Raw genomic sequence first — 26,516 nt, 5'->3', positions numbered from 1 at the left:
TTCGAGTATCTGTGAATGTGGTGGGCCTGCGTTGTGGAAAAATAATCATCGATGCTGCGGCGTCAGTGGGGCAGCGCCAAGAGCAACAAATTTAAATATATTTATTTATCCGAATGGCGGAATATGTATCTCGCACACGCATGTCTGCACATACTTCAGATATATTTTTAAAAAATCAAAACGACATTTTCACTGCAGCATTTTGAAATACAACAGACGTTGACGCCGCTGTCGACGCCGACCGAGAGCCGCGGCGAGCGAACAAATTTCTGTTTTTTTTTTCATTTTGGCAGCTGCAGGCAGCGCGGCACTCGATCGTACCGCTTAGTGCCACGTCGTGTCTCAGAGCGCCCAGGCCACGGGCCCCGAACCGTACCGCTTTACGTTGAATATTTTAAAAAGATATTTTCCAAAAAAAATAAAAACATTCGAATATTATATTAAGTACTAGAACTAGAAAGTGAGTGCCGTGATTATCCTTCGTAGAAAACAGGGAGAATCCTTTGAAAAAGCTTCTCGCTGCTTATCCAGCATCCGTCATGCAGGTCTTCGATAACAATATGGTAAGTGAAATCTACCCTAAAGGCCAAAAAGCCATTTGTGTGGCCGTGTTTACCCAAGCCAAATTTATTGTCGCAACGCTGTGTATACATACCATACCTAGCCACACTTAGCCCAGTTAGCTTAACCCAGAAATGCCAATACACAAATTCCAGTTCCTTGCACAGCCACGCCCATTTTGGCCACAGAAAAAAAGGGTATTCTTTGTCAAAGAGAACAGAAGGAAGTAGAAGATGGTAGAGGAGGAGGGCAGGTAGGCCAAGTCAGGAAGTCATGCGGTGTTCAGAATGGGCCGCCAAATTAATTACAAAAATTCACTTAATGGCCACGATCCAAGTGGGTCAACGTACGTGCATGAGCCACTAGAAATTTGCAAACTGAAAAATGAAAGCTTAAGTGTTCCGCAAGAGACTTGTCAAAATTCCACCGTCTACCATAAAGTGCAACATAAATTGCTCTACCATAGCCAGACATTATAGTCCGATTTCGATATAGCAAAAAGTCATGACATTGAGGCAAACTATTCTGGACATTCCAGAGGCAGTGCATTTTCCATTAAAGTCGATTTCAGTAGATGAAATACATCTTTATTTTTGGCCAGACTAAATACATTTTTCTTCATTTTTTTTTTTTGCATTGCCAGAATTTTCCATTCCATTTGATTCGTTCGCATCATCTAAAAATACATATCCATATCTTTATTAATAATAAAAATAAGCTTGGAGACAAAACCAAAGACAGGCCAATAAGTATTCGCCGGATACTGATTTCTTGGCAGCTGAGCGACCCCATTAAGTACATAAATCGCGAGGAGAATATATAGATATATACATACTCCTATATCTGAACCGGCAAAATGCATATAGATCGGTTGACAAAATTGTCGCAGGCGGTCTTCGGCCATATGTAAGACACTTACAGAATGTGCGACATTAGTCACATTTCATTGGGCCAACTTAATCCCAAAATCGGTGGCAAGGTCGCCGGATGACGAAAGCAATCCGAAATGACATAGTTGATTTCCTTTTGATTTTCCCCACACACACACACACTCAGAACTAGGGGGTATAAATAGATCCGGCGGTTTTACAATACCGGCAAGGAATAGACAAGAAAAAAAAGTAGACCAAGAAACCAAAATGGAATTGGTTTATTTTCAGGCCGAATAAATCAATTGGCTTCTGTATTTATGCAGATGCCACCATTTGATTATTTCGCACTGTCGTTGATTTATGGCCAATGGCCAAAAGGGGTTCAGTCCTTCCCATTCCCATTTACCCCAATTCCCATCTATGCCGTTTCCCAATAGCGTTCCCTCTCTCTTTTCCGGAGCAGAGTGTATTGTGCACGTCATGTGTAATTGCTATACGTCAATGTCAATGTGTGGGTTAGGGCCTGATAAATGCAAGCATATGTAAGTGCTTGTGGTCGTCCAGGATCCAGTGGTTGCAATTGGTTGTTAGCTTTAATGAAATAGCCGATGATGTATTGTTGGCAAATATGTGCCTGGGCCATTGATGGGGAATATTGAGCAGAAGTATTATCGATTTCAAAGAGCAAAACCAAAGAGCCAGCCAAAAATCTTAGCTACACGGAAGTCTTGAGTCAATATATTGAAAACATTCCATTTCCTAAATGATTTTCATCAGCTATTGTTGATTGGCAGGCCAAAGAATGTTTCCCTAATACTTGCCAATGAGATAGATAGAAATCCATATGGTTTTATTAAAACTACAGCAGGGGATATAAAATAATAACGACATGCTGGAAAAATGTAATTAAAATTCCAGGAACCCCAGAACCATGACATCTGCCAAGCATAGGAAATCATTAAACTGGGGATACACTTCGGCGGGAAACATTCTTTATTTTTCTTGATTTAGCAACCGAAAAGAAATAAAAACAATAAGTGTGTGCAATAATTTGCATTTTTCGCCTTGTTTATTGATCAAAATACAAACAAACAAACTGCCGCAATTGTTTAAATATTTTCCAAACAAACATCTCGTCCAGCTAGCTAGGCTATTTATATATCGAAACTGAAATGTTAATTCGCTGAAAAGAAATGAATAATTAAATCGAAATATGTATCTGACTAATTGTGTTTGCCATATCTTCCATCCATTAGCGCCGTGCCTCGCGTCGCGCCTCCTTGCGCCGAGGTTCGATATCGGCCCTGCCGCAGAAATCGCACGAGATTCCCTGGGATATATTCGAGCGGCTGTTCATGCCCTTCCTCTTCTGCCAGGCGGCGGCCATTCTGACCTCGCATCTGCTCCATGTTCTGGACATCTCCAGCATCTCGACTTTCGCCGTCTTCGTCTGGTTCGCCCTGGCCACCGTGGGAGCTGTGCTGTTCTACCATTTCGTCAAGGTAAGTTTGTACTCGCAAGACGCAGACGTCTTAATCCTGGCGTGAAACCGCAGAAGGGATTGGAGCGGCATATGGTTTTGGGTTTCGGTTTCAGAGCCACGGGCGGCGGCCATAAGTTTAGGATATATATAATATATCTATATATATGTCTGCCGCTTTGGTCTTTCTTTTCCTCATCCGTTTTGGCTCGCTTCAAGTGCCAAGCCAAAACCACAAGTGACGACGGAGGGTCTCAAATACTAGGCAAAACAAATCAGTGGCACTAAAAATAGTCGGGCCACCGAGCAAGAATCCAAGAAGGGAGCTTGGGTTAGAGGGTCCTGCGGCAGGCACGTCGTCAACTTATGTTTAACCAGACCAGAGGAAACCCTTGACTGTGGATTTGGCTTCGGATTTGCCTTGCGTTTGGTATTTCAGAGCAGCTTACTGCCTGGCAGCCAGCCGGGAAAATGAAAATGAAAACAAATAAATAAGCAGCGAGGATGGGGGTAGTCCTAAAGGGGAAACAAACCCAAGCGAAACTTGCTGAAAGAAAAGGGTTTGGTAATGAATATAAATTCGCAAGTAGGAAAAATGCGGAATGCGGAGTCTTGATTCACTTGAGACCAACCAAAAATTGCTAGGCTGCGATTGCCAGTTAGGGCTAGGGGCCATCTAGTAAATTGTTAGCCATTTCCATATAACCCTTCAAAGTTTCTTAGAATTTAAGGCATCTTCAGACAGTTATTTATTCTACATTATATGTCTTGAAAGTAGACTATTAGTTTATCTTTAACTCTATCAACTTTGGTTAACCCGTCGTTTGACTAAAACTTAATCCATTCAATGCCAACTCATCGTCTTAATTTCGTTTCATCGCTTCCCATGATTCAATTTCAAATACTTAAAGCCTTGAGGGCTCTATTCGAACATCCTGTTTGCTCGCGCCTTGCTCAATTAAACTTCTGAGGAGCTCAGTCGGTGTACACCGCAGGCCATGTGTGCCTTCTTCAATAGGATTATTTGCCTTCATCGTCAGGGATTAACTGGTTAAATTACCACAATGCGTATACGCAATGCCATTGAATGGAGTTATCTTTCGATTTCACACTATTTGCTTGGATGCACATCCATGATTATGGCGCCGACAAAGTCAGCTGATAACTCAAATTTGCCTGCACTTTAATTAGCTTTCCTTGGGATGGGAGGAATGGTGAAATGCGGGGAGAGGTGGGCCTCGGCAATGACATTGGCCATTTGCTGCCTGGCAATTACAGGAGGATAAGAGTTTCGAGCTCTGTGGCCGCCATCCGTGGCACGTCCGCGGCGTCGTCCTGTTGCCCGTCCATATCGTATCCGTATCGGACAGGATGGCAGGATGGCAGGATGGCAGGAAGGCGTACGGCATTGTCCTGGCAATTGCAGGCTGCTTGTGGCGCACTCAATGCGATGCGCAACCCGACATTAAGGTAATAAGCACGACGGCAGGATAATTAACAGCAACAGCAGCAGATGCAGCCAGGGTACAGTAACAGGAGGTGGAGTTCTGGTGGCAGGACTCAGCTGTCTCGTTTTACCAAGGATTTGTCAAGGACAACACTCGGACTATCATGAAAACAAGAAAAACCTCTTAAGTGGACGGCCAGGGAATACCCTACATAGAAAACAAATTAACTGATTACTCAAGGGGATTTTAGTTTGACAGGTTTTTTGTGTTTTTGATTATAATTTCTTGAAATATTTTTCAAGGTTGTCGCCACTTATTTATAGTTTTAAAAAGGGATGAGGGTTAAGGAAATGAGGAGATGATTCTGAAAGTAAACTTCTTCAGACAATGATGTAAGAGTAGACATGATATGGAGTATCTGTATCATATATCCTCTCCTGCTCAATAATTCCCCTCTATTTGCAATCCCCTGTAATCTTTTCTAACTTGCCTTAAGTATAGCAAATATTTTGAAACAAAATCCGAATTACTAAATTCCCCTCCCTCTATAACGAACTACCAATTCCTGACTTTCGATGGATTATTTGCATAACAACAATCCAAACGTCCTTGAGAAAGACGCTGGGCGTCTATTTTTAGCCCCGGCAACAGAACATGAGCCAGAGCAGTCAACACTCCCTTTTCTTCGGTGGAGGTTGGAAACAGCGAGAAGGAGGCGGAAAGGACACGGAATGTCCTTGTCTTTGATTAGCTTTTCGGCCTGGCCAGGCCTCAACTATTAACCCGATTTCTGGTGTGTTCTTTTGTATTGCCAACTGCCATTCCGCATTAACATTTACATGTGCGGAGTAGATAAAGTTATTTGCAACATGCGTGAGTCCATGGATCTATGGACACGACCTAGCCTAGCCTAACCTATCCTGTTTGTCCTTGCACATCACGTTGTGCATTTCATTTTTATGGCACGACCGTCGAATTAAATTACACGAACGCACACACGCAGACATGTGTAGGGATTCGCAGGAAGGCAGAAGGATTCCATGGGAGAAAGGGAATTGGGGATGGCAACTGTTGACGCGACAGCACAAATTGGGTGCAATGAAATGTAAATGCGCAGCTAATGAAATGCTCACCGATGCCGCCCCCTCGACCAGCCACGCCTCTCCCCCCGTCTGGTGTTGCATAAATCCCATATTATTCTCACCTAAATTGCAGCTGCTGCAGGGAAGCAACTGCAGCGCCAGATTGTAGGACTGCAGAGGACTATTTCGGTTCAATTTCGACATTGGGTCCCTTTCGCAAACGCAAATTACACTCAGCTTAATATGCATAATTAAGTTCGCAACCCGCTTTCCCACCTCCCCCAGACCACATTACCCTCGGGGGTCTGGGAATTCTCCTCGGGCGGCGAGCAACAGTTTCCCGGAACAAGACACGAGATGGGCGATGAGAATGGGTGCGGGGCTTGTCAGCTGCCAGAAACAGTGTAAATAATTGAATTAATAGCTTCGTGTGAGCCACGCTAATGAGCAGTTGCTCAACATCAACAACGCCCACTGCAACACGCCTCCATTGCTCAATCCTCAATCCTCCATTTCAGTTTCCCCTTTTCAAATGTAATTGAATATGCGGGGATCTTGAACTTTTTCCCTCGCAGAGAACTTACGAACTGGCCATCTGAGCCAGGTGAATCCGGAGTTGATCCACTCGGTTTTTGGTTACCTCAGAGTCATGATCCAACCACTCGGGCGGAAGACGGCGGAAGTTTCCCAGAAGCATTTACAGCACTGAGCGGAAAGTAATAAGCAAAACATTTTTATTCTGACATTTACAGCCTTAAAAACTTTGGTTTATGTTGGGTAATGTCAAACATATCCAAAAGGGCTTTAAAATATTATAATATTAATGAAACTTTTTCCAACTATTAACCTATTAAACTGCAAGTAAAAGCTTTTACCATTAACCTTTGGGTGAGGAAGTGCATTAAGAAACTTGAAAACTTCTAGAAACCTTAATATAGGTCACAGAATAACTTCACGATTGGAAAATCAGTATCAAATTTCTTTCAAATGCCTTTAAAGTTTTTCAGTTTTTCTCAGTGCATAGATAGCAGCTGGCAGGCTAGTGATTTCGCCGTGCATCCGTAACAATGTCCTGGTGCCTGGTGACTGGTGCACTGTTTATTACCCAGTAAACCATCTACTTAGCTCCCTAGGTTTTTTGCTCGAAAAGGGACAGCTTCCTTAGTTCCCGACTGACTGCAGCACACTTTGTCGTAGTTACAGCTCCATAAAACTTTGGCCGTAGACAAATTTTACGCTGATTTGTGTGTTGTGCACGCTGAAAAAAAGGGAATGTTTTGTCAAGCAGGGAGCCAGTGCATTCGCAATTAGGAGACGTTGATGATGCCGCTGATGATGATGATGTTTGGGAGGAAAGATGGGAGCTAGAAGCTGGGAAGGAGCTGGGAAACTGGGAATTCCTGGGCACAATGCATGAGGACAACTGAAGGCTATATAAAGGACGGTTCTTTCCGCTCTGCCTCGCTGGCAAAACAGGCCATAAAAACTCATTATGTGCGAAGTTTCGTTCGCTTGTTTTTACCCATTGGTCTCCCCACTTCGTTGTCCTTTGTATCTACCAGATACATATACTCCTCCGTTTTCTGTTTCGGTTTTATGGTGTCGCGCGTGGCCTGTTGATTCACACATAGACACACACACCCTCACATTAATACACACACATACACACGCACACACATAAATACACTGAGGACATTCAGAAATGGCAATGGCGTGCCCGGCCTGACAATGGCTGGAAATGAAGGACACGGCAGATGGGAGCTGTGAGCTGGGACATGGGACTCGGATACGCGCATTGCGTTTCTTAGAATTGCACGCCATTAAATCGCCTTGACAACTCCCTCACCGCTTCGCACCCCTGACCCCACTGGGCCATTGGATATCGCCGGAACCCCTTCCCCTTACCCCTTGGCCATTTGATTCTTTGCTGTGCTGCGCACTTTAGTTAAATTAAAAACCAATTGCAGACGAGGCAGCCGTGCATCCATCGCGCATCGCACATCATGCTTCGGCAGTCAAAGGTCAGAGGTCACCAAATGTGGGTAAAATGCGAGCAAAATGCTGCCACATGATTGGCAGCCAGTTCATTTGACATTCCCAATGCCTTGACTTCATTTTCCTGCTGCAGACATAGGAAAGTTCCATTTAGCTAGCCAATTCATTACCTGAAATTGTTTCAAAGGGGGTTTCTGTGGAATTTGGAATATATAATTTAGAAGTTTTGTCTATTTTATGAAGTGAATGGACTTAATATACTTTAAATATATACTTACGAAGAGGAATGCTAAATGAAAGTATATAAAAAAGGACATACAACATCATATTTGTTAGTATTTTTAGCTCTGTTTGCATTTAATTACCATTTTCACCATTAAAAATTATCCAAATGAATGGTTCAAATCATTAATTTATATTTTAAATATCTGTTATGCAAAGTATTTACTCAGCTAATTGTAAACAATATTGAATTTCACTCAATTCACTTATTTTCCTGACCTTTACCCATAACCATAACCTCACCTGTACTTGCAACCAACCATTTTTCCAAGTACCTGAATTTTTCCAGGAAATGTTGGTATTGCATGCCCAGCACAAGCTACAATCTTTGTTTATCTCCGAGTTAGTACACTCCAGTCTTGTTACACTATATTTTAATTAACAGCCATTGCCAGGGGCATCATTTTTCGACCGGATACAATGGGAATTTAAATACAGATAAATTTCCATATGGCCAGGGAAGGATGGGGGTGTGTAGCCTAATCCTTCGTTTAAACACCCGCCCAGAGATGTTGGCTAACAGGCTGAGCTGCCATAATGGCTGGCTTGGCACAAAGTCAAAGCTTTGCGTGTTGCCAGCCCCACACTCACTCACACTCTCACACACTTTTGCACCCACACTAGAGTTACCTCTATCTCTTTCTCACGCCAATATACACATATACACAAACACAAACGTAGACACACACACACACACTCCGAGATAGGAATAAGAGAAACAAGCTGCAAATTGGCCTAGGTCTCCTTTGGTACAACGCGTGGTATGCGCAATGCGAAAAGCCTTTAATGCTGACGTTGTCGTCTGCGGATGGCGTGAAGTTGGCAGAGGTCCTGCCAGCCTGCCTGCCATCCTGCCTGCCATTCTGCCTGCCTTCCATGCCACACGCCATCAGGATACGCTACGTGCGTGTATCGGAGTGTATCGGTGAGTGTGCAGGAAAGCAAAACACAGAAATGGTTTTTAACTTTCCGGTTAATTAATTTATTACAGCTTAATACGTTCAATGACTTTTGGCGCCCCCCTCCCCAGGCTTTGCCGCGTTCCGTTTGTCTTGGCTGTCATTTATATTTACCCATTCCTTCCGCCCACCTCTGTTTTTTAGTTAATTTATATTTTTGTGGGGACCATCCCCCTGCCCCTCTACTTTCGGCCATTCGCTCTCTTTCATTTTTGCCCGTATTTTATTCGATGTCTATTTTTAGCCACTGATTTAATATGCGTGCATGCGTGTGCGTGCCTCTCTTTGTTTCGCATTTCTTCGGCTCTCGTTCTCTTTCTGTTTCTTTCTTTTTTATTTTTTTGGCCACATTTCGTCGCCTTGTTCACAAAGGATAACGCCCAGTGGGTGGGCATGCCACGGGCATGGGGGCATCCTCTCTGGAATGGTGACACAGCGAGGACAATTTGTATGCGGTTTGTTTGCCATTTTTCACTTAAACTCCACCAACTCCCCCGCCTTGCGATGCTGCACCATTTCGCTTATGTAGATTTATTTGGGGCCTCTTGAGCGGTCAAGCGTGTCCCGTTTTCTTGAGAGGTTTATGTGCCTGTAAGGATAACGCAAAAGGACACAAAACGCATAGAACGAGCCTCGGCGAGTGGGGTATAAAAATAAGATAATAAAACCAGAGCTGGCTACCGATAAGCGGGCATTGTCCGGCATCGAACGAGTTCAATGGTTACCCAGCACGGCATCAAATCTGTTTACTTCGATATTCATTTTATTTATTACGAACACTAATTTCAACCAGGAAGTACAATAATAAAACTGCTTTATTATTTCACTTCCTGGTTATTTATTCAGTTTATGACTGGACAGTCAAAGTTTTTCAATTACTAGTTTTCGCTTTGGTCTAAGGAAATCAAATTTGTGGCCCACCAAAGTTTCTTGTTATTGAAGAAGACTTTTACAAATATATTTAAAAATAGTGAATATTTGATGTGCTGTTTATAGTACCTCGTTATCTAATATATTATCTTTCAAAATTACCTACCATTTCGGAAATGAAAAGATAGAATAAAACTAATCTTAAGAAGTCTGTAAACGTTAATCGAAAAACCTCCAGAAAAGACAGATTTTAAAGCAAATAATTTCTAAGCTTATCTCTTAAATACCCCTGCCTTTAGCTTAAGCTTCCGGTCAACATTATTTCACAATTTTCACACAGTCCATACCACTGCCCACGTTTCCGCATTATCCTCGAAATAGGAAACGGTGTATTTTGCTCCCCTGGACAGTCATAAATTTATTCACGCAAATGAAGGCACATGTTGGCAGGTTCATGAGTCGGACTCCTCCTTATTGTTGTTTACATTTTACACCCATAACTTTTAGCTCGCCCACGCCGACACACGTGCCACGCCACAAACTGAAAATGGAGAAAACTGTTTCGCTAACACTTTCACCACTTTTGCCCCTTTTTTTCTGATATGGCTGGGAATTCCTTTTTAATATATATATATATAAAGTCCTTATATATCTGCTAACTAGATGCTGTTTGCACATTAACTTCCGCATAGAGAGAGAAGATCCTTTTGGCTTTGCCAGCATAATGCATTATATAAATATTACGCATACGACTTGGTGTACGTAAGCCGGAGGTAATGAGTCCACAGAAAGCAGCTGCAGGCAAAGCATCGCGTGCCCCGCGCACATTTATCAATTTCGTGGCTAAAAGTGCGAGTAAAATGGTTTGTGTTTTTTTTGGGCAGCCCCACAACCGCAGATAGCACCTGCTGCTCCTGGCCGGGGAATAAATCTTTCACTTCCAGTTTGCCTGCAATTAAAATGCAATAAAGGATGCATTTAAATTGCTAAAGTACAAAGTACCGCCGAAGGATAGCGGTTAGTTAGGGGCTAGAGAGAATCTCTACCTCCTTATTGACTTACTCGCTTCCAATGCTCGGCATGCATTTCCGACCCAAGTGCTCAGTTAAATGGAATGTCTGACATGCACCCCAGCTTTCGCCTCTTCTTTGGGCTATTTCAACAGAAACTTGCTGCCGTGCTCTATTTCGGGGTGCATGCAACTTGGGTTCTATTTCGGGATCGCTTTATAAAAACCGCAAGCCATCGTGTGCTCACGGAGCCGACATGACCGCCCAGAGGTGCGATGTCAGGAGGTGGCCTATTGTGGGAATGGTGGCAAAATGGGCAGGTGGCAAGTGGAAAGTGGCATGTGGCAGGTGGCAAGAGGTCGCCGGTTGCGTCAAGGGGACGGCTGTTTCATGCCATGCACGTACTCACTGCACTGTCGAAATTTTCTCGCTTTCCTCGTTCGGTTTCGTTTTGTTTTTGTTTTTCTTTTTTTTTTTGTTTCGCACTTTTGCTAACAGCTAAGAGAAGCTGTTAAAGAGACACATCAGAAGTGAAAAAAAGGTTAAAAGTGCACTGAAGGGGCTAATGGCCATCTGAGCAAACATCTCTCCAGACCACAAAAAGCACAAAATCCGCACTTTGCATAGTCAAGGGATAGGATTCTGATAATGTACTCAACTCTTAGTTGTTATTTTACGCATAAAGTATGTAAAGCTATGTTCATGCTTGTTTTCTATATAGAATATGTTTTCACCAATTTAAACAAGAGAATTGAAAATACCGAAGATTGAGTAAGCGCCTTAATTGAGCTGTTATTAAATTGATTAGTTATTGCTAATATCAAAAAGCCTTTTAAAAAGTTCTTTCCCCATTATTTCCCTTTATTAAAAACTTTTTTTCTTTTCAACTTTTTGCCAGGAAATTTTATTTAATATATCGCTTTTGTAAATGCACATAGAACTGAAACTTTTAATTGAACTACCCCTTTTTGAAAAGGTCAAAAGTAAAACAAGTAATTAAGCAGGCGGTAATTAAATGTTTGCCTTGGCAAAAGTTATAACTGCTTTGATGACTTAGAAGTTCAGAAATCCACAAATCCAGCAGCTTCTCCACTTTTCCCAATAATTATTCTTAGGGAACCCTGGTCCTTCTATCGGATTTCTTCCGAGCTGCCAGAATTTCTGTTTTTTCCCCCCAATGCACTTTAATTGACTCTAAACATTTAGTTGCCTGCCTTTTTTCCCCCCTCTCTTTGTCGGTTTTGTATTCCAGCTTTTTGCTGCATTTTAATTGCTCAATTCCGTTAAGTCAGTTGCTGTTTTTAGTTGCAGCAAAGTTTAAAGTAATTTATGCTGAACCGCAATAAATTGGGGTGGCAGCTGAAGTAAGAAGAAAGAAACTTGGGACGAAGAATGTTCCGTGCATTTTTAGCACAAAAGTTGACCCGAAGTTTGGCATTAGTGCGTACTACTATATCTAAAGTAGATTCGCGTAAAAACCGTAGGAACATAACTTGTCGGAAACTTAGACAGGATTCTATGTGAATGGGTGGGTTGTGTGTGGTGGGAGGTGGTTGGTAGTATTGGTAGCCAAACGAGAGCTGACAAACCAGAGCCCCTCCAGGCGAGTGTTTGTATTTTTATTAACGCCAAACAACGGCCAACAGATTTCGATAAGCCAAACACTTATGGCCACAATAAAATGTCGGCCAGTCTTAATGGGTGTCAACAGCACGGCCAATAATAATACACCCGTCTTGGCCCGCTTCCTTTTTTTTTCCACAATTTTACGAGCACTTTATAACAGTTTAATAGCCCGAACAATGAGTAGCCGTACACCCCACACCCTCTGTCCGTCCACCCCCCCTTTCTTGTCGAACCCGATTGACGCAAACCACTCGAATCGTAGCGAACTATATTGGTTAATGGCATGATGGATATGACACTAGCCCTAGCCCGCAGAATCCAGCAGACGTAAGGAAAAGCCGGAGTATGACGATGGGTGAAGTGACTGAAGCGCGTGTCTAAAGCGGAAGTCCTAGCGAGCACACGTCTTCCTGCTCGCCCACTTCAACTTTCCATCATCATCAGCGTCTCAAGCCGTGATGAACTTAAACAAATATCTGTGACAGCCATCCAAACAGATATATATACAAATATATATATATATATGTTCTATATATCCCTCACACCCGGAGACGTTCCATGGCGGACTTTTGCTTTGAAATCGAAAGCAGGCAGTTTCTGGAGAGGATGGGATGCGATGAAGATGGGGCGAACTTTAATCGCTTTTGACAAAGTTGCCAACAACTGTCGGCCGTCTAAGCCCAGTTTGTGACACGACTTTTAAGTGGCCGGACTTAAAGCCCACAGACGTCATTTCGGGCGGGCCAAAGGTCAAACTTCTAACACGATACCCTCGAGTGCTCTAAGAAAACTTGATATTCCAGCTGAAAAACAAACAAGAAGCCACAGCTCAATTGTCGGCTAATTGGCGTTATAATTATTGAACATTAATTGGCCCAAAAGGTCAATAACCCAGCATCAATCCGTTCACCTTAGTCTCTTACACGGTGATAATGTTTTCTACTACATTGCCATTAGTTTTCGAAATGTAAAAATATAATAAAATATTATCTGGGATATCTAAGATGGCATAGTTTTGACCGAAAACAGTCAATATTAAACTTAAATTTGTAAGACCACAAATCAAAATTAGTTAATTTTTATGGTGTTTAGGGAAATGAAAAATGTATAAAATACACCTTATAAATGCATAATAAGTAACATAATTACTGCATTAAATTAAATCCAATAATTCCTAACAATTTTATGCCTTTCTCTCCCAATGTACAGGTATCCGCTTCGGGCAAAGGCGTGCTAATCACTGGTTGCGAGTCCCCTCTGGCCTGGTACTTGGCCAAGAAACTGGACGACCTGGGCTTTACCGTTTACGCTGGATTCAACACGCCCATCGAGGATTCGGACGAGGCCAAGATTCTCAAGGAGGAGACCTCGGGACGCATGAAGCTGCTGCATCTGGACGTCACATCGGAGAAAACCGTAAGTCTACACACGGCAATGCCCAGAGCTTTTAGTCAAGTTCACAACCGTTTATCCGTTATTATCCTTAGATTTTGGAAGCTGCCCGCTATGTGTCGCAGCATTTGCCTCATGGCGCCGAAGGGTTGTGGTCTGTGGTGCACTGCGCTCACTGGATTGCATTGGGAGAACTTGAGTGGATTCCATTTGCTGTGCTACGCAAGAGCTTGGACCTCAACCTTTTGGGTAAGTGGGGGCGCCACTGTGCTACCAGGATAAGGGCTGCATTAATGCATTTTAAACTTTGCAGGCTCTGCCCGGCTTACCCAAATTTTCCTGCCTCTGGTTCGCCGTGCTCATGGTCGCGTTGTTTTCCTGACCTCCGGCCTGAATCGTGTCCCATCGCCCGTCAGGGGAATCCAGAATGCCACTCAGGCGGCCGTCGACTGCTTCGCCGCCTGTCTGCGCCAGGAAATGCGCACCCGTGGTGTGGATGTGTCCGTGGTGGCGGCCGGAGAGTTTGCCCCCGGCAACGGCTGGCTGAACGAGACCGAACTGCGTGACCAGGTGAGAAAAGAAGCTAATAGCGGCATTGCACTAATATGCAGCACATAATGGTTTACACTGAGAAAAAGTTGTATCCAGTTTGGTATCTAAAGTTTATTGATTGAGAGAACAGCTAATATAAAAAGTAACCTAACAGGGGTAATAAAAATATATAAGTAAAGTCCTTTCTTGTCTACCTCAAGACACCTTCAAATTTTATGAAACCCTTAAGTTCCTTGACTTTTCTGCACGTGAAACAGCCTTGTCATGCTTTTAGTTTTTTACGATACGATAACTATAACCGAGCAACGGGGACTGCTAAAACAGTTTTGCGGGGAACTCATTAACTTGGCTTCCTTCTATTCTATTTCCCCCTGTCATATTTACCGCAGGCCAAGCAAATGTGGAACCAGCTTTCCTCCGAACAGAAGAAGACCTACGGCGAGGATTACTACGAGGCGGCCATGACGTCGGTGGAGAAGTATTCACGCCAGGTGAGAGAGATGGCTACCCCATGGAACGTGTGTCCATTGGCTAACGAGTGTTTAATCTTTATCTTTATACCATTCCTACAGGCGGCCGATATCCAGCCCACGCTGCGTGTCCTTATCGACGCCGTTACCAGGACTTTCCCCATGGCCCGCTACACACCCGTGACAGCCAACGAGAAGCTGCAGATCTTCCTGGCCGAGCATTTGGCCCCATCCCTCTATGAATCCGTCTATGGCGAACAGAAGAAGTTCGTCTATTGAGAAACCCATGCCCAGATCCTTTGTCCACCTTAACGGCCTGATATTGTTATTCGGAAATTGTTATTCATTTATGATTTTCCCCGAAATCCAAACGTCCTGCTCCTTGGTGCGCGTGAAGGACATCCAAAAAAAAGGAACTGTAGCTAGGAGCACTGTTCGTGGAGCTCCGCCAGTCGATGAGCATTTACGTCCTTCTCTCGATTATTCTTGTAATTTCCCCCCTTTTAACGGAGGCGCCTTGCATAATATTATTTTCTTTAGTTGCTAGAACGAATTGTATAACGATGAATAAACTGAAATGGAAACAATAGAAATCTGAATTTGATTCTTTCACTTCACTAAATGCATTATTAAAGGAGTTTTCACTGAATGAGAGTAAGTTAAGATATATTTCTCATGGTTTTCAAATGAAGAATTTATTTATTTCTTATCAGAATATGAAGTATATGAAGAATCATAAAGCTAAACTTAAGCTGATTTTGGTGAGAAGAAGGATTTAAGTATTAGAAACTGAACCAAAAAGTTTTCAATTAGGATGAGTTGCCAACAATCAATAGCCAATCTCAGCTTTCACATTGTCTCCTTTTTTGCTCTTTCCACATATCTTCTCTGAAGGATTTTTCGAATCCTGTTAATTGCTTTTGATTGACATTTGCCGAGTGGTCCGAGCTCGGTCCTGTCATTGCATTTTATGGTGCGATTTGTGAGACATCAGGCTGCATAAGCAAGGCCTCTAAGCTACCGCCTCCTCTCTCTTCTCCTCATTCCACCGGTAAAGTGGTAGTCTAAGCTTAAGTGCAGTGTCAGGAGAACAGGAGCCAACTTAGTCGAGTGACATGATGGCAGCCATGGAACACGAACACGAAGAAGCGCTCATAAAAATAAATTCAATAAATTTTTAATGAGTTTGATTCAAAGCAACAATGACATTTCCGCCGTGACGGAAGCCAAGGACTTTATTCTGGGCCAGGATCTCAGGTGTTGGAAATTCCCAGACCGCCCAATGAGCTGTTAAGTCCGCTGTAAGAAACACCAAGAAGTGCATAACTGGGGCATAAATCTGCCATGGTTGTTAATGTAATCCGCAGCTGGCAGATATATCCATATATACATATTTACCACCTCCACCCCCAGGTGGCGCGTTCGAACTTTTTTTTTAAGGGGTAAGCAAAAAGGGTGCCAAAACAAAAAAGTTGCATGGGAAATGAGTCGGTTAGCTAAAAATACATATGTACAGAGCATTATATATATACATCTGCCAGCCAAGGGCAACCAACTCTGACCAATGCTTTCCGCATTTGGCTGGCATTCCATGGGTTTACCTTTATCTGTCAGCTTTCCCGGTTGTTTTTCTCCAACCAAAAATACATACACCTTTACTCGAACATATTATACTCAGCCATGTGTAACACTTCCTGCGCTTTTGTCACCAGTCCAGAAATTATCCGCATTAAAAATTTGTCGCATTCTGTTGGTGTGTATCTCTGTGTGTGTGCGGAATTCCGTGCGAAGGATGATGCCTAAAGGTCCAGCCAAGGATTCCGATACGAGTGATTGTTATATGGAGGAAGCTCTCTGCCTCATTTCCATTATTCCATTTGCATTTAAAACTTCGACGCCTGGCAGGGATTCCCGAGCATATTTTATGCTCACAGACCGGAGAAACTTTAACATGGAAACAGAATTCGGACTGGCCGGCGGGTGATGAGGAAACTATGTTTACCATGTTCTACATTTATTCTCTTTTTTTTGGCTTACTAGACTTGTTTCCATCTGAGAGAAAGCCGAAAGTGCAGCATGTGAATGAAAGGGGGAAATTTAAAATGTCTGCGATTTCCGAGAAGTACTGGTAAGCTAATAAAAGGCTGGAATCTGAAAGGGAAGCTAAGGCTCTTCCCATAATTAAAAGTTCTCTCTATAATCTAGTAACAGGAAATGTAAATGCATCAGATTAATAGCACTCAAATTAGTAGAAAGCACACACAGCTTTAAGTATTAGACCATTTCTTAAAGTAATTACTACCGAATCGATAAAGGAATTGATGTATGGGCTCTACCCAGAAGCAAAGTTGCCCATCCTTGAAAGGGAAAAATAGTTGCAAAATGCTCTCTATCGACCACATCAAATCCGGAAAAGTAGCCGAACTCAGCACATAAAATCGCATTTTATTGTTTCGATAAAAAGTAATTTTCACACATTTATCCATTTATTTATTTTGGTTTTTCGTTTCGTTTCCTTTTTTTTAAGTTACAAATTACAATTTTCCATTGATTCCTGTGGACACAACGTAAATGTGAATCGAATTAAATTCAGGCTTCTATGACCCTTTGAATAAAGTGCAGCAAATTGTGCTTGTTCATTGATGCAGCATAAATACAAAAAAAAGGTGGGTAAAAACCCTTGTATGTGCCTAGGGTGAAAGTTTATTCAATTGCTAATTGATTTAATTGAGATTCAATTACAGTACATTTTTGTTGCTCCCTAATAACCCAAACTGTGTGACATTCACAAGGATTCTGACTATGGAAAATATATATATTTTATATATCTATTTGCCTAGATAAAATCTATTCTGCAATTCGTTGATCGTCCGCTGAGTGAGGTGAGGTGAGGGCTAGGTTATCTAAGTCTGGAATCGAACCTTAGAGGCCGTCCAGTTTCTTTGGCTCATAAACGGCTATTGGTCTAGGAACAATTAGCGGCTGATAATAGACATTCAAGGTGAGTTTGCGACTACGACAATGTGGTCTCGAAAAATACACAACTTTCAGATCTACGGATTATTGAGATAAAACCAATCCAAATCGGTCGCTTCAAGTGCCGTCATCAAAACGTTTTCCAAAAATACTCCAGCTAGCCATATAAACTCGTACAAATTCCATATATACAATTCTCAATACACACAGTCCTCTTCTTAAGCTACATTCTTCATTCGTTTTGGGGTGTTTAAGTACTCCCATTTAGCAGGACAACTCCGTGGATCGTCTGGCGGCATCGCTTCTCGCTGAATATTCGTTGTCCTTGGGCTCACGCCCTGTAATATCCACCAGGGAATTGGGATCCATGTTCGACAGCTTGTCCAAATCATCATCGTTCATATAGTTCGGCTGCAGTTTGCTAACCAACTTCCTCAACTTTTGAGCATCCAGCGATGTGCGACGCAGATTGGCATTATAGTCGCTGGGCTATACAGGGGAAATGGGTGAAATAGATGGATTGGTTGTGGCCCAAAGCCAGGATAAAAGGGCAAAACAACTCACATCGCGCCACTGCTCGCCGGGAAAGACGGCAATCAATTCGGCATTTGGCTCCAGAGTGCTGAAGTACTCTTCGTCATCGACCTCGGTGCCATCGCAATCCAGGTGTATCGCCGGCTGAGCTCGCTCGAATTTCACTGACACCTTTACCCGCAACTCCGACAGCGTTGTGGCCACAACAGCCTTGCGGATGTTTCTCGTGATGTCCTTGATCTGAAATGAAGGCGACGGATTACTACGAATTTTACGCCGAATTCACGCCCTGTATTGACATGCCGGAAATTGCATAGCTGTGATGGAGAAGGCTTAACTAGTAGTAGAACACTGAGAGAAATGTCCTTTGAATTTTAAGTTCTTGCAGTTTTATGGTTTATTTTGGAGATTTTCTTGATAACGTATATTATACTGTACATTTAATATACTAATATAAAACCATTTCTTATAGTTTGATAAACGATCTTTCTTTTACAAATTTCTAGGCTTTTTCCAGTGCAATATTTGCCAAACGGTGGTGCATCTTCATATTGGTATTTGCCAAAGAATTTTTAATAAAATCCAAGACCGTGTTATAGTGTTATCAGCTAAAATTTGTTATGAAGTGACAGGAATTTTCGGTTTGACTTGACGTTTGGCCCACAAAAGAAGGCAATACGAAAGAATAATTCGCTATAAAATCTTTCAAAAAGATTCCCAAAATAGGTAAGCAGCTTTACCATGAAAGTGATAATATTATTTGATCCATTGCAATGTAAAAGCCAAAGCCGCCCATGTTTACTTAGCCAAAAGTGTTTGTCATAGTCAATTGTTTAGCCCTCACACACACACATTTTCTCCATTAAGCTAGAGCAACACAAAGACTGAAACATTTGTTTGCTTTAATTTGCAAAAGGAGCCCCAGGACAGACTGCCTTGCCCTCACAGCTGTCAATAAAAACAATATGAAGTTAACGAAGCGCGGCGACAAAGATAAGAGTAAGGCGAAGGCGCAGGTTAATTGTAATGGAGATATGTATGGAAGTTCTTAGGAAAAGGTAAATGGAATGGCAGCACCACAGCCAGAAGCAACAACTAATCAATTTATCATTTGCCATAACAATAAAGCCAACGAACAATGGGAAGGTCAAGGCACAAGTCGGCACACCGGCATCCGATTATATTTTTCTACCTTTTTTTCTGTTTTTCTTTCTTTTTTTTTCTTAGGGCTGAAGTCGAGCCGAGCCTCTTGTTTGAGCCTAAAAGATTGCTACTAAAATATTTAAAGCATAATGCTGTCGATTCCAAACAGGCTGCCAAGGTCAGCTATGGATGGTTGAATGGATGGATGGATGGGTCAAGCTAGCAAAAGGTAAAAGAAAACAAAACAAGAATAAGAAATGGTCAAGCGAAAGGGAGGGGGCTGTCAAAAAGTTGCCAACGCCTCTATTGTGCCACCTTTTTTTGGCATTACGTATAGGCCTTGGAGTGCGAGTGGATATACTCGAATATTCTGATAAATTGCCAAGAGGTGCGACTTGTTTTGACAGATCTTCAGGTGTCTCCAGTTGACAGCCGACTGTCAAGCGGTTTGTGGCCATTTAATCGCAACATTCACAGTCTGCATTCAGAGCAAAGTCATCAGTAAAAGAGACCTTTCCTCTTCTTTTATGGCCCATCAATCAATCCCCCGCTCAGTACGTCTGCTAAACCAATTATACGATGCTTAGGGAATCCATCAAATGGCCAACGCCATTACGTCTGGCCGGAGTCTGGAGCTCAGTTGGCTCTGAAAGCCAGCCAAGCCAGCCACAACAATGAAAATTTATCAAGCATTTAATGCGAAATTCAATGGGGCAGTGGGTGTGACCCATTAAAGGCCGTGGGTATTCGGTATTTCTCTGCTGAGCAGTGGCAATTGTGTATCCATTCTGGGGATACTCCGTAGCCATGGACAAACTATTCAATCAGCACCTCATTCCATCAAGTCTGGGCCAAATGCCAATGTCCTGCGGCTTTGTTTGCTTTATACCACTTTTTCGCCTTTGTTAGCCCTTCTCCGTTTGCTGCTGCCAGAAAGTCATTATAACTTGGCTTTCTTAACTGCCTGACCCAGCACCCCCTGTCGAACAATGTATATTCCCACTCACTTCTCGAATGGCCGCAGTTGAACTTTGACTTTTTGGTCAATCCCTTCAATTGGCTGCCATGATTTCATCTTGATGCACTTAGTGTCTCGGCCTGATTTGCGGTTACACTTTTTGGGGCAGTTACAGTCTCTGTTCACGAGGCAGGTAAATATTTACCAACGGTGCGGTTAGGCTTTCAGGGGATTTTCCCTCGCATTTTTGTTTGCCAGCGTCCACCGTCAATATTGCCCCTGTAAATTCCACGTTTACATAGGGTGAGCAGCAGTAGTTGCAGAACAGCAGCGGCGTCATTAGGACAGGCGACAAACAAGCCAGGATCATGACAAGGACAATGCGCAGGACTCACTGTGCAGTCATGAATTCGCCATGAGACATCTGAGATGTGTGCTGGCGAAGGGAAACTGTTGTTCAAATAGCACTTAGGGCCGGTCAGGAAATGCAAATTACGCAGGATGTTAGCAATTATAGAATCCAAATGCGAGGAAACCCGATTTCTAGGCTAGGTAAATGGAAGCCGCTGTAATTTCAAATGACCCAAGGTCACGGCTCCCCTAAATTGCTTTGATGTGCCTGCGGTGTCCATTGTCCAGGCTCGTGTTGCCTGCTTTCGGTTCACAGCATTTATCGGAGACATTGGGGCACTAATTTCCCCTGATTGCCATCAGAATGCCATAGCAACACGTTGTTAAAGGCACTGAGAAAAAGTAAGCTACTGACAATGATTTTACAAATTATTGGTCTAGCCATTAATAACAATAAGTATAGTTAGTAAAGCTAATGATTATTTCCTAAATAAGGTTTAAAATGCATACTTCGAAGTCTACTTCCCTTTCAGCTCAGTAAAATCTGTTTCGATTATCACGCTTGTCAGGGAAATTAATATTAATTTTGTTAAATTACACACAAAATAATAAATCCAACACTTTCCCAACACAATCACCGCCATTATTCAGATATCATATAAATAGAAGTCACCAAAATCAATGACATTTTCCTCAGTGACAGATTTTGTTCGGAGGAAATCATTAGCATCGTTCTTTCATTCGAAGTCCATGGGCCATGATGAGTTCTCAACTGCTTTCAAAATCGACGTCGCATTCCACACTTACACGTACTTATTAGCTTACTTATTACAGGGGACAGCGGGGTGTTGTTAAGTTGCACGCTTGCCTGGACATGAATAATGCTCGTTTATTTGGCTTAATGCGCAACGTGGCGTATACGCAATGTCTCAGTCTCAGTCTTAGCAAGGCGTATTCTCTGAAATGTTTGCTCTTCGTTTTTGTTTGTTTGTTTGTTTGTTTGCCTGCCTGCTCTTGCTTGTTTGTTTGTTTGCCTGCTTGCTGATGTCGTTCCATGCGGCATGTCTGCAGGTAATTTAATTTCCGCCCAACCCCCCACCGCTAACCTTTCATGAGAACCTCTCCATTTGGCTGGATCAGACTTTATTTTTGAGCCATTTGCATTCCCCGAAAAACCCACACAAAGGTGGACCCTGTAGGTGGACATGAAAAACGCATTTGCGCGTTAACCCAACGAAGGCAAAAGGGAATGGGATTTTCCTGATCCAATGAGATTTGTTTTACTGGAATTTAATTTCCTGCTAGGACCAGAAATGTGTTGGGCTACCACAGAGTTTCCTTGAGGCTAAAAAAAATAACGATTTAAACTGCAAGCAGTGTAAAATAATATAAATGCAATCAAAAAATTGCGCATTCAGATGGGAAATGCATGTATTTGAACGGTTTATTACGTTTAAGCAATCATAGAACTTAAAATGGAATAAAATCATTAAGTTTCTCTTTGCCATTTAAAACTTTAAATTTGTTTCGTGTTTCTAAAACTCACAAATATAAGCCTAACGAAAACCCAATAAGAACACCCCAAAGTTAATCATTTTAATTCCAAAGATTGAAGCTCTTCTGAGTATCAAGAGCTTACCACCACAGCCTTCTAACCAAACTTCGTGTGTTGGCATATTAATAGCTCACGGATTATCACCCCTTATCTTAATGCCCACTCGCATTCAGTTCCTTGTGCAATTAGTCAAAGAGATTAAATCTCCAAGCATTTCAGTGTTTTTAATCAGGGACTTAGTAGTCCCTGGAAATACTATAGCCATGCGAAATGGTAGACAAGATGAGAGCTTATTAATTAGCTGAAATGTGCATAAATTACTCATGCGTCACGTGGCCGAAGTTCAGCCATCATCAGTCGGTTGCCAACTGACAAATGACATCGCGTTTCGGGCCACATCGAGCTGTCAATTAATTGCTCTCTCCTGGCAAATTTACAGCCACTTGATAGCTCGTGAAGCTCATCATCCATTCAGTCGAGGAACAGATGACCAGATGCCGATCTTTTTGGCCAGTTTATATTATTATGGCGGTGGCTTTAATGCCGTTAGCACACAATAAATCGATTAGGTTGTGCAGCTGGCGTGGCCAAGATGGCTCGTTATCGTTATCGCCGCCCACAGGCGAGACGGCTTAGATGTGGGCGTGGCATTGAAGGTGATTGGCGAGTTGGGCATGGGTATGATTGGCCTGTTTGGCTGAATGGCTGGCTGGCTGGCTGGCTGGCCCGGAATGATATACGAGCCACTTTGGCGCCCGCATGCGGATACTACTATTTTATCCAGCTGAACAGTTTGAACATTTTAATTAAATTTCAATTGTTGACCAGCTACACAGAGAACAAAAATTGGTTAATGAAAATTTAACTTGATAAAAGGTCCAGAAACTACGCAAAGTTAACAATTCAATGTCATAAAAACTGAATAAGAAAATGATGATTAATTTTAATTTTCAATCGCAATATCTTTATATCGAAATTTCAATGAAAATGTCCTCTGAAACATAAATTTCGAGCACGTCCTTTGAGGAAAATATAACTTACTGTTAAGGATAAAAATATTTCAAATTGAATACCAACAAAACTTGACAAGGTAACAAGTTAAAATCAGCCTACTGATAAACCCAAAAAAAGACAATATTTTGTTTTAACATTTCATAAAAATTCTTTTAAAAACAAAACCTTAAAATATCTACTTAAAGTTAAGAAGGCTAAATATAAATGCTAAAATTCAAGTGAAAATTGATTTAAAAATATAAACAAATTGTGAGAAACTACCTGTGACCTTATGACGCTTTTTTCTTTGTGCACTAAATTGGCTATGGCCACGCAATCTTTTATAGTCAAATAGAGTTTTGCGTGGTGAAAGGCGAAAGGGGGGAAAAGGAAGTGAAAGGGCAAGGCAACAGCTCTGTTTTCCAGGAATTTTGCCCGTACCAGCATTTTGCAGCGGATTGAAAAGTTGGACGAATGCTTAAAGGGCGAATAAAGCACCGGCAGCAACACTTCAGCAGCAGTGCTGATGTCGATGATGCCACTCAACGCCGAAGGCTTTGAAGTGGCCGTTCTATTCCCATCCGCCGGGGGAACCCCTTCACTTTTTGTTCGCCCTGCTGACCATCCAACTTTTTTTCCACCTCCATTTTGAAGTATTTCACTTTTTAGTTGTTTTGGTGTTTTTTTTTTATATATATAACCAACAAGCGTAACAATAGCAACGCAGTAATCACTTAACGAAATGCTGGCCCAGTTAACACAGAGAGAGCAGGTAGCGTGGCTAAATGCCACAAAGGATGTGAGAATACTATATACCCACCTTGAAAGGCTTGCTGTTGTCCAGCTGGGCGAAGTCCTCGTCGGCGGTGGTGGGCGACGGAGTGGGCGTGGTGCTGCTATGTGGCGATAAGGCCAATTCCAAGGTGATGCTATCCGCTGCATCGTCCACATCGGCATCCAAGTCGATGTCCTCACAATCCGCATCCATTTCGGCGGTGCGTGTGAGAGTACGTTGTCTAGGCGGTGGAGCCACTATTCTGGTCTCAAGATCAGCTTCTTGGGGTGCCACACCGCCTGCAGCTTCCCCAGCTGCTGCCTCTTCAGCTGCCTGGGACATTCCAGCCTGCTTTGTCTCATCCGCCATCATTTCTGGCATCCACTCGAATTATCCTTGTCTCGAAAGTTTGCACGTCTTGTCTGGACTCCTTGCTGCACTAGTTGGAAAGCATGGTCGAGAGAGATTTATGACAAGCAAAATAAATTTAAACGATAATTGAAATATTCTGTATGGCACTCTCTTCGGCGATGTTTCAAAGCCGCTGAAGCAAGCATCATAAAGCTGGCAGACTTTGTGTTATTGTTATTTCAGATATGTATGTTGTTTGCATTGAACAGAACAAATTCATAACGAAATCGTTGTTTGGCATTTGTTTTGGCTTTGATTTAAAAAAGTTTTTCAATTGCTGAAATCACTTTGCTTTAAGGCCACCAGTAAAATAGAGAAATTTCTTTTTTTGCCAAAATAGAACTGAAAGAAGTTATTACTTTAGTTTTTGTGCTTGACTTTGACTTTTAAAATTGTGTGTAGGTTTGCTAATCGATTTAATTTAAGACTTAAACAAATATTTCTTTCATAAAATATTTTAAATATTCTTTCCTTTGGAAGTCCTTCCAATGCTAAGTAAACTGTTTTTCTTTCATTAAATTTTCTTTGATTTCACATGAATGTTTTAGGTTTTGTTATTTTTATATTTTCTCACTAATTATTACTATTTATAATTTTTAATTTTAAGTGATATTTTAGCCATTAAAAATTGAGTGTATTTTAGCTTAATTTGCAAACTTAGAAACAGAAATTTGTTAATTTTTCTCATAATTTATATTTTGATTCCCTAAAATTAAGTTTGACCCATAATACTTTATTTTCAAAATAAAATCCTTTAACCTACCTATTTTAATTATTTATTATTTTTAAAATGAAAACCTCTTTTAATCTCATTTAATATGCTTCACAGTTTCCTTTTAATTAAAAGAACTTTTGTTTACTTTCACTGAACTATAAGGACTAATTTTCCCTCATTACCTTGCCACTTAATTTATTCTTAAAAACCGAATTCTTCACATTTTCCGGCAAGCATCGACCATAATAGTAGCCGATAATTTTAATACGCGATGACTTTGAGCACAGATCGCGTGTGGCAGCTCTACAACAGCCAAGTGCAACAAAAGCCGGCCGAACTTGGAATAAATTGCCAGACGTCTGTGCGTGCTGTATTTAAACAAGCCAGGACTCGTCGAATTTGCCGACAGCTTCGGCCAGAGCAAAAACACACAAAAGCAAAGTCAGAAGGTCCTGCAAAAACACACAAACGGCAAAGTCTAACCTTCGACGAGCTTTGGCCGTGAGAGCGGGACATCGTACAGGGAGAGGATTCTGTTAAGATGCTGTTAGCCAGGCCAGGCTGGGCGTGCCGGGCTCAAAAACATAGGGTCTGCGGTAAAATGAAGAAGAAAACATAAAAAAAAAACTTTGGTCTAGGATCGGGACTCTATGACCTGTGAAGTGGGAAAAGTTTACTGGAGCAGCTGCAAATAGTTCTACTTAACCGGAACCACAAAAAACCCAAGACAAACAACACTTTGTATATAGATATATGTATATAGTCGAGGCGTGCTGGCAAATATAAATATTTCAGGCTGAACTTTTCGGCGCGTAAGGGCAAAGTTTAAAAATGCAATAAAATAAAGTTTGCAATTTGGGCCAAAAAAAACTCCGGCGGGCAGCCGGAAAAATGTCACTTCGCCATAATGAGACTTCTGGCTGCATAATTAAAATACTGAGTTTTCTAGGCAAAACTTTCAACAAAGGTGCATTTGCTTTTGAGGGCGAGACAAAAGCCGAGATTTATTGGCATTTGCATTTCGGTTTTAATAGTTTTGGTTGTTTTTTTTTTGGGGGGGTGGTGGTGGGGGGAAATTGATTGTTTAAAATTCATGAAATTCCCTTGCTGAACGCCGATTGAATTTGTTTCGCCTTTTGGGGACAAACAAAACCGCATGCAAAAATATTTACGAGTATAACTGAGCTGGGCTTGAAATGCAAAAATATTGCGCATACGCCCTGTGGACCAAGGTTAATTTGATTGCCGGCTGCGGAAATCCAGGCATTCAACATCGATTGAACTAAAGTTGAACACGTGACTTTCACTGTAGTCACGTGATGGATAATATTATATATTTTTCTCGTTAAACGCACTTAAGGCAAGCCTTTCACATTGTCAAACTATCTGATGGACATTTATATTTTTAGTCTTTTTTATGTATGTGTGAATTTTCTGCACGCTCATCTGTTTATTCGCCCTGCTGGGCAATCATTTCCGCCCGCCATTTTCCATTTCCACATTTTC

At 42.0% G+C, this 26,516-nt stretch overlaps 2 protein-coding genes across 2 annotated transcripts; one reads left to right on the top strand and one right to left on the bottom strand.

The window, feature by feature from the left end:
- Positions 1-292: 292 nt before the first annotated feature.
- On the top strand, positions 293-15,198 carry LOC108106764 (D-beta-hydroxybutyrate dehydrogenase, mitochondrial). Its single transcript, XM_017214004.2, has 7 exons — positions 293-563; positions 2,690-2,935; positions 13,395-13,601; positions 13,673-13,826; positions 13,891-14,147; positions 14,519-14,620; positions 14,702-15,198. The coding sequence occupies exons 1-7, from the start codon at positions 540-542 to the stop codon at positions 14,876-14,878; spliced, it is 1,167 nt and encodes a 388-aa protein (XP_017069493.1). The 5' UTR covers positions 293-539; the 3' UTR covers positions 14,879-15,198.
- Positions 15,199-17,103: 1,905 nt separating this feature from the next.
- LOC108106274 (cell death activator CIDE-3) lies at positions 17,104-25,334 on the bottom strand. The gene is made up of 4 exons (XM_017213241.2): positions 25,193-25,334; positions 23,930-24,318; positions 18,140-18,349; positions 17,104-18,064 (listed from the first exon to the last, which is right to left on the bottom strand). The coding sequence occupies exons 2-4, from the start codon at positions 24,263-24,265 to the stop codon at positions 17,840-17,842; spliced, it is 771 nt and encodes a 256-aa protein (XP_017068730.1). The 5' UTR covers positions 24,266-24,318; positions 25,193-25,334; the 3' UTR covers positions 17,104-17,839.
- Positions 25,335-26,516: the final 1,182 nt, after the last annotated feature.

The sequence above is a fragment of the Drosophila eugracilis genome, unplaced genomic scaffold, assembly GCF_018153835.1.
Source record: "Drosophila eugracilis isolate 14026-0451.02 unplaced genomic scaffold, ASM1815383v1 contig_90, whole genome shotgun sequence".
Lineage (NCBI taxonomy): Eukaryota > Metazoa > Arthropoda > Insecta > Diptera > Drosophilidae > Drosophila > Drosophila eugracilis.
Note: the sequence above shows the minus strand (reverse complement) of the source record. Positions and strands in the feature narration are given on the sequence as shown.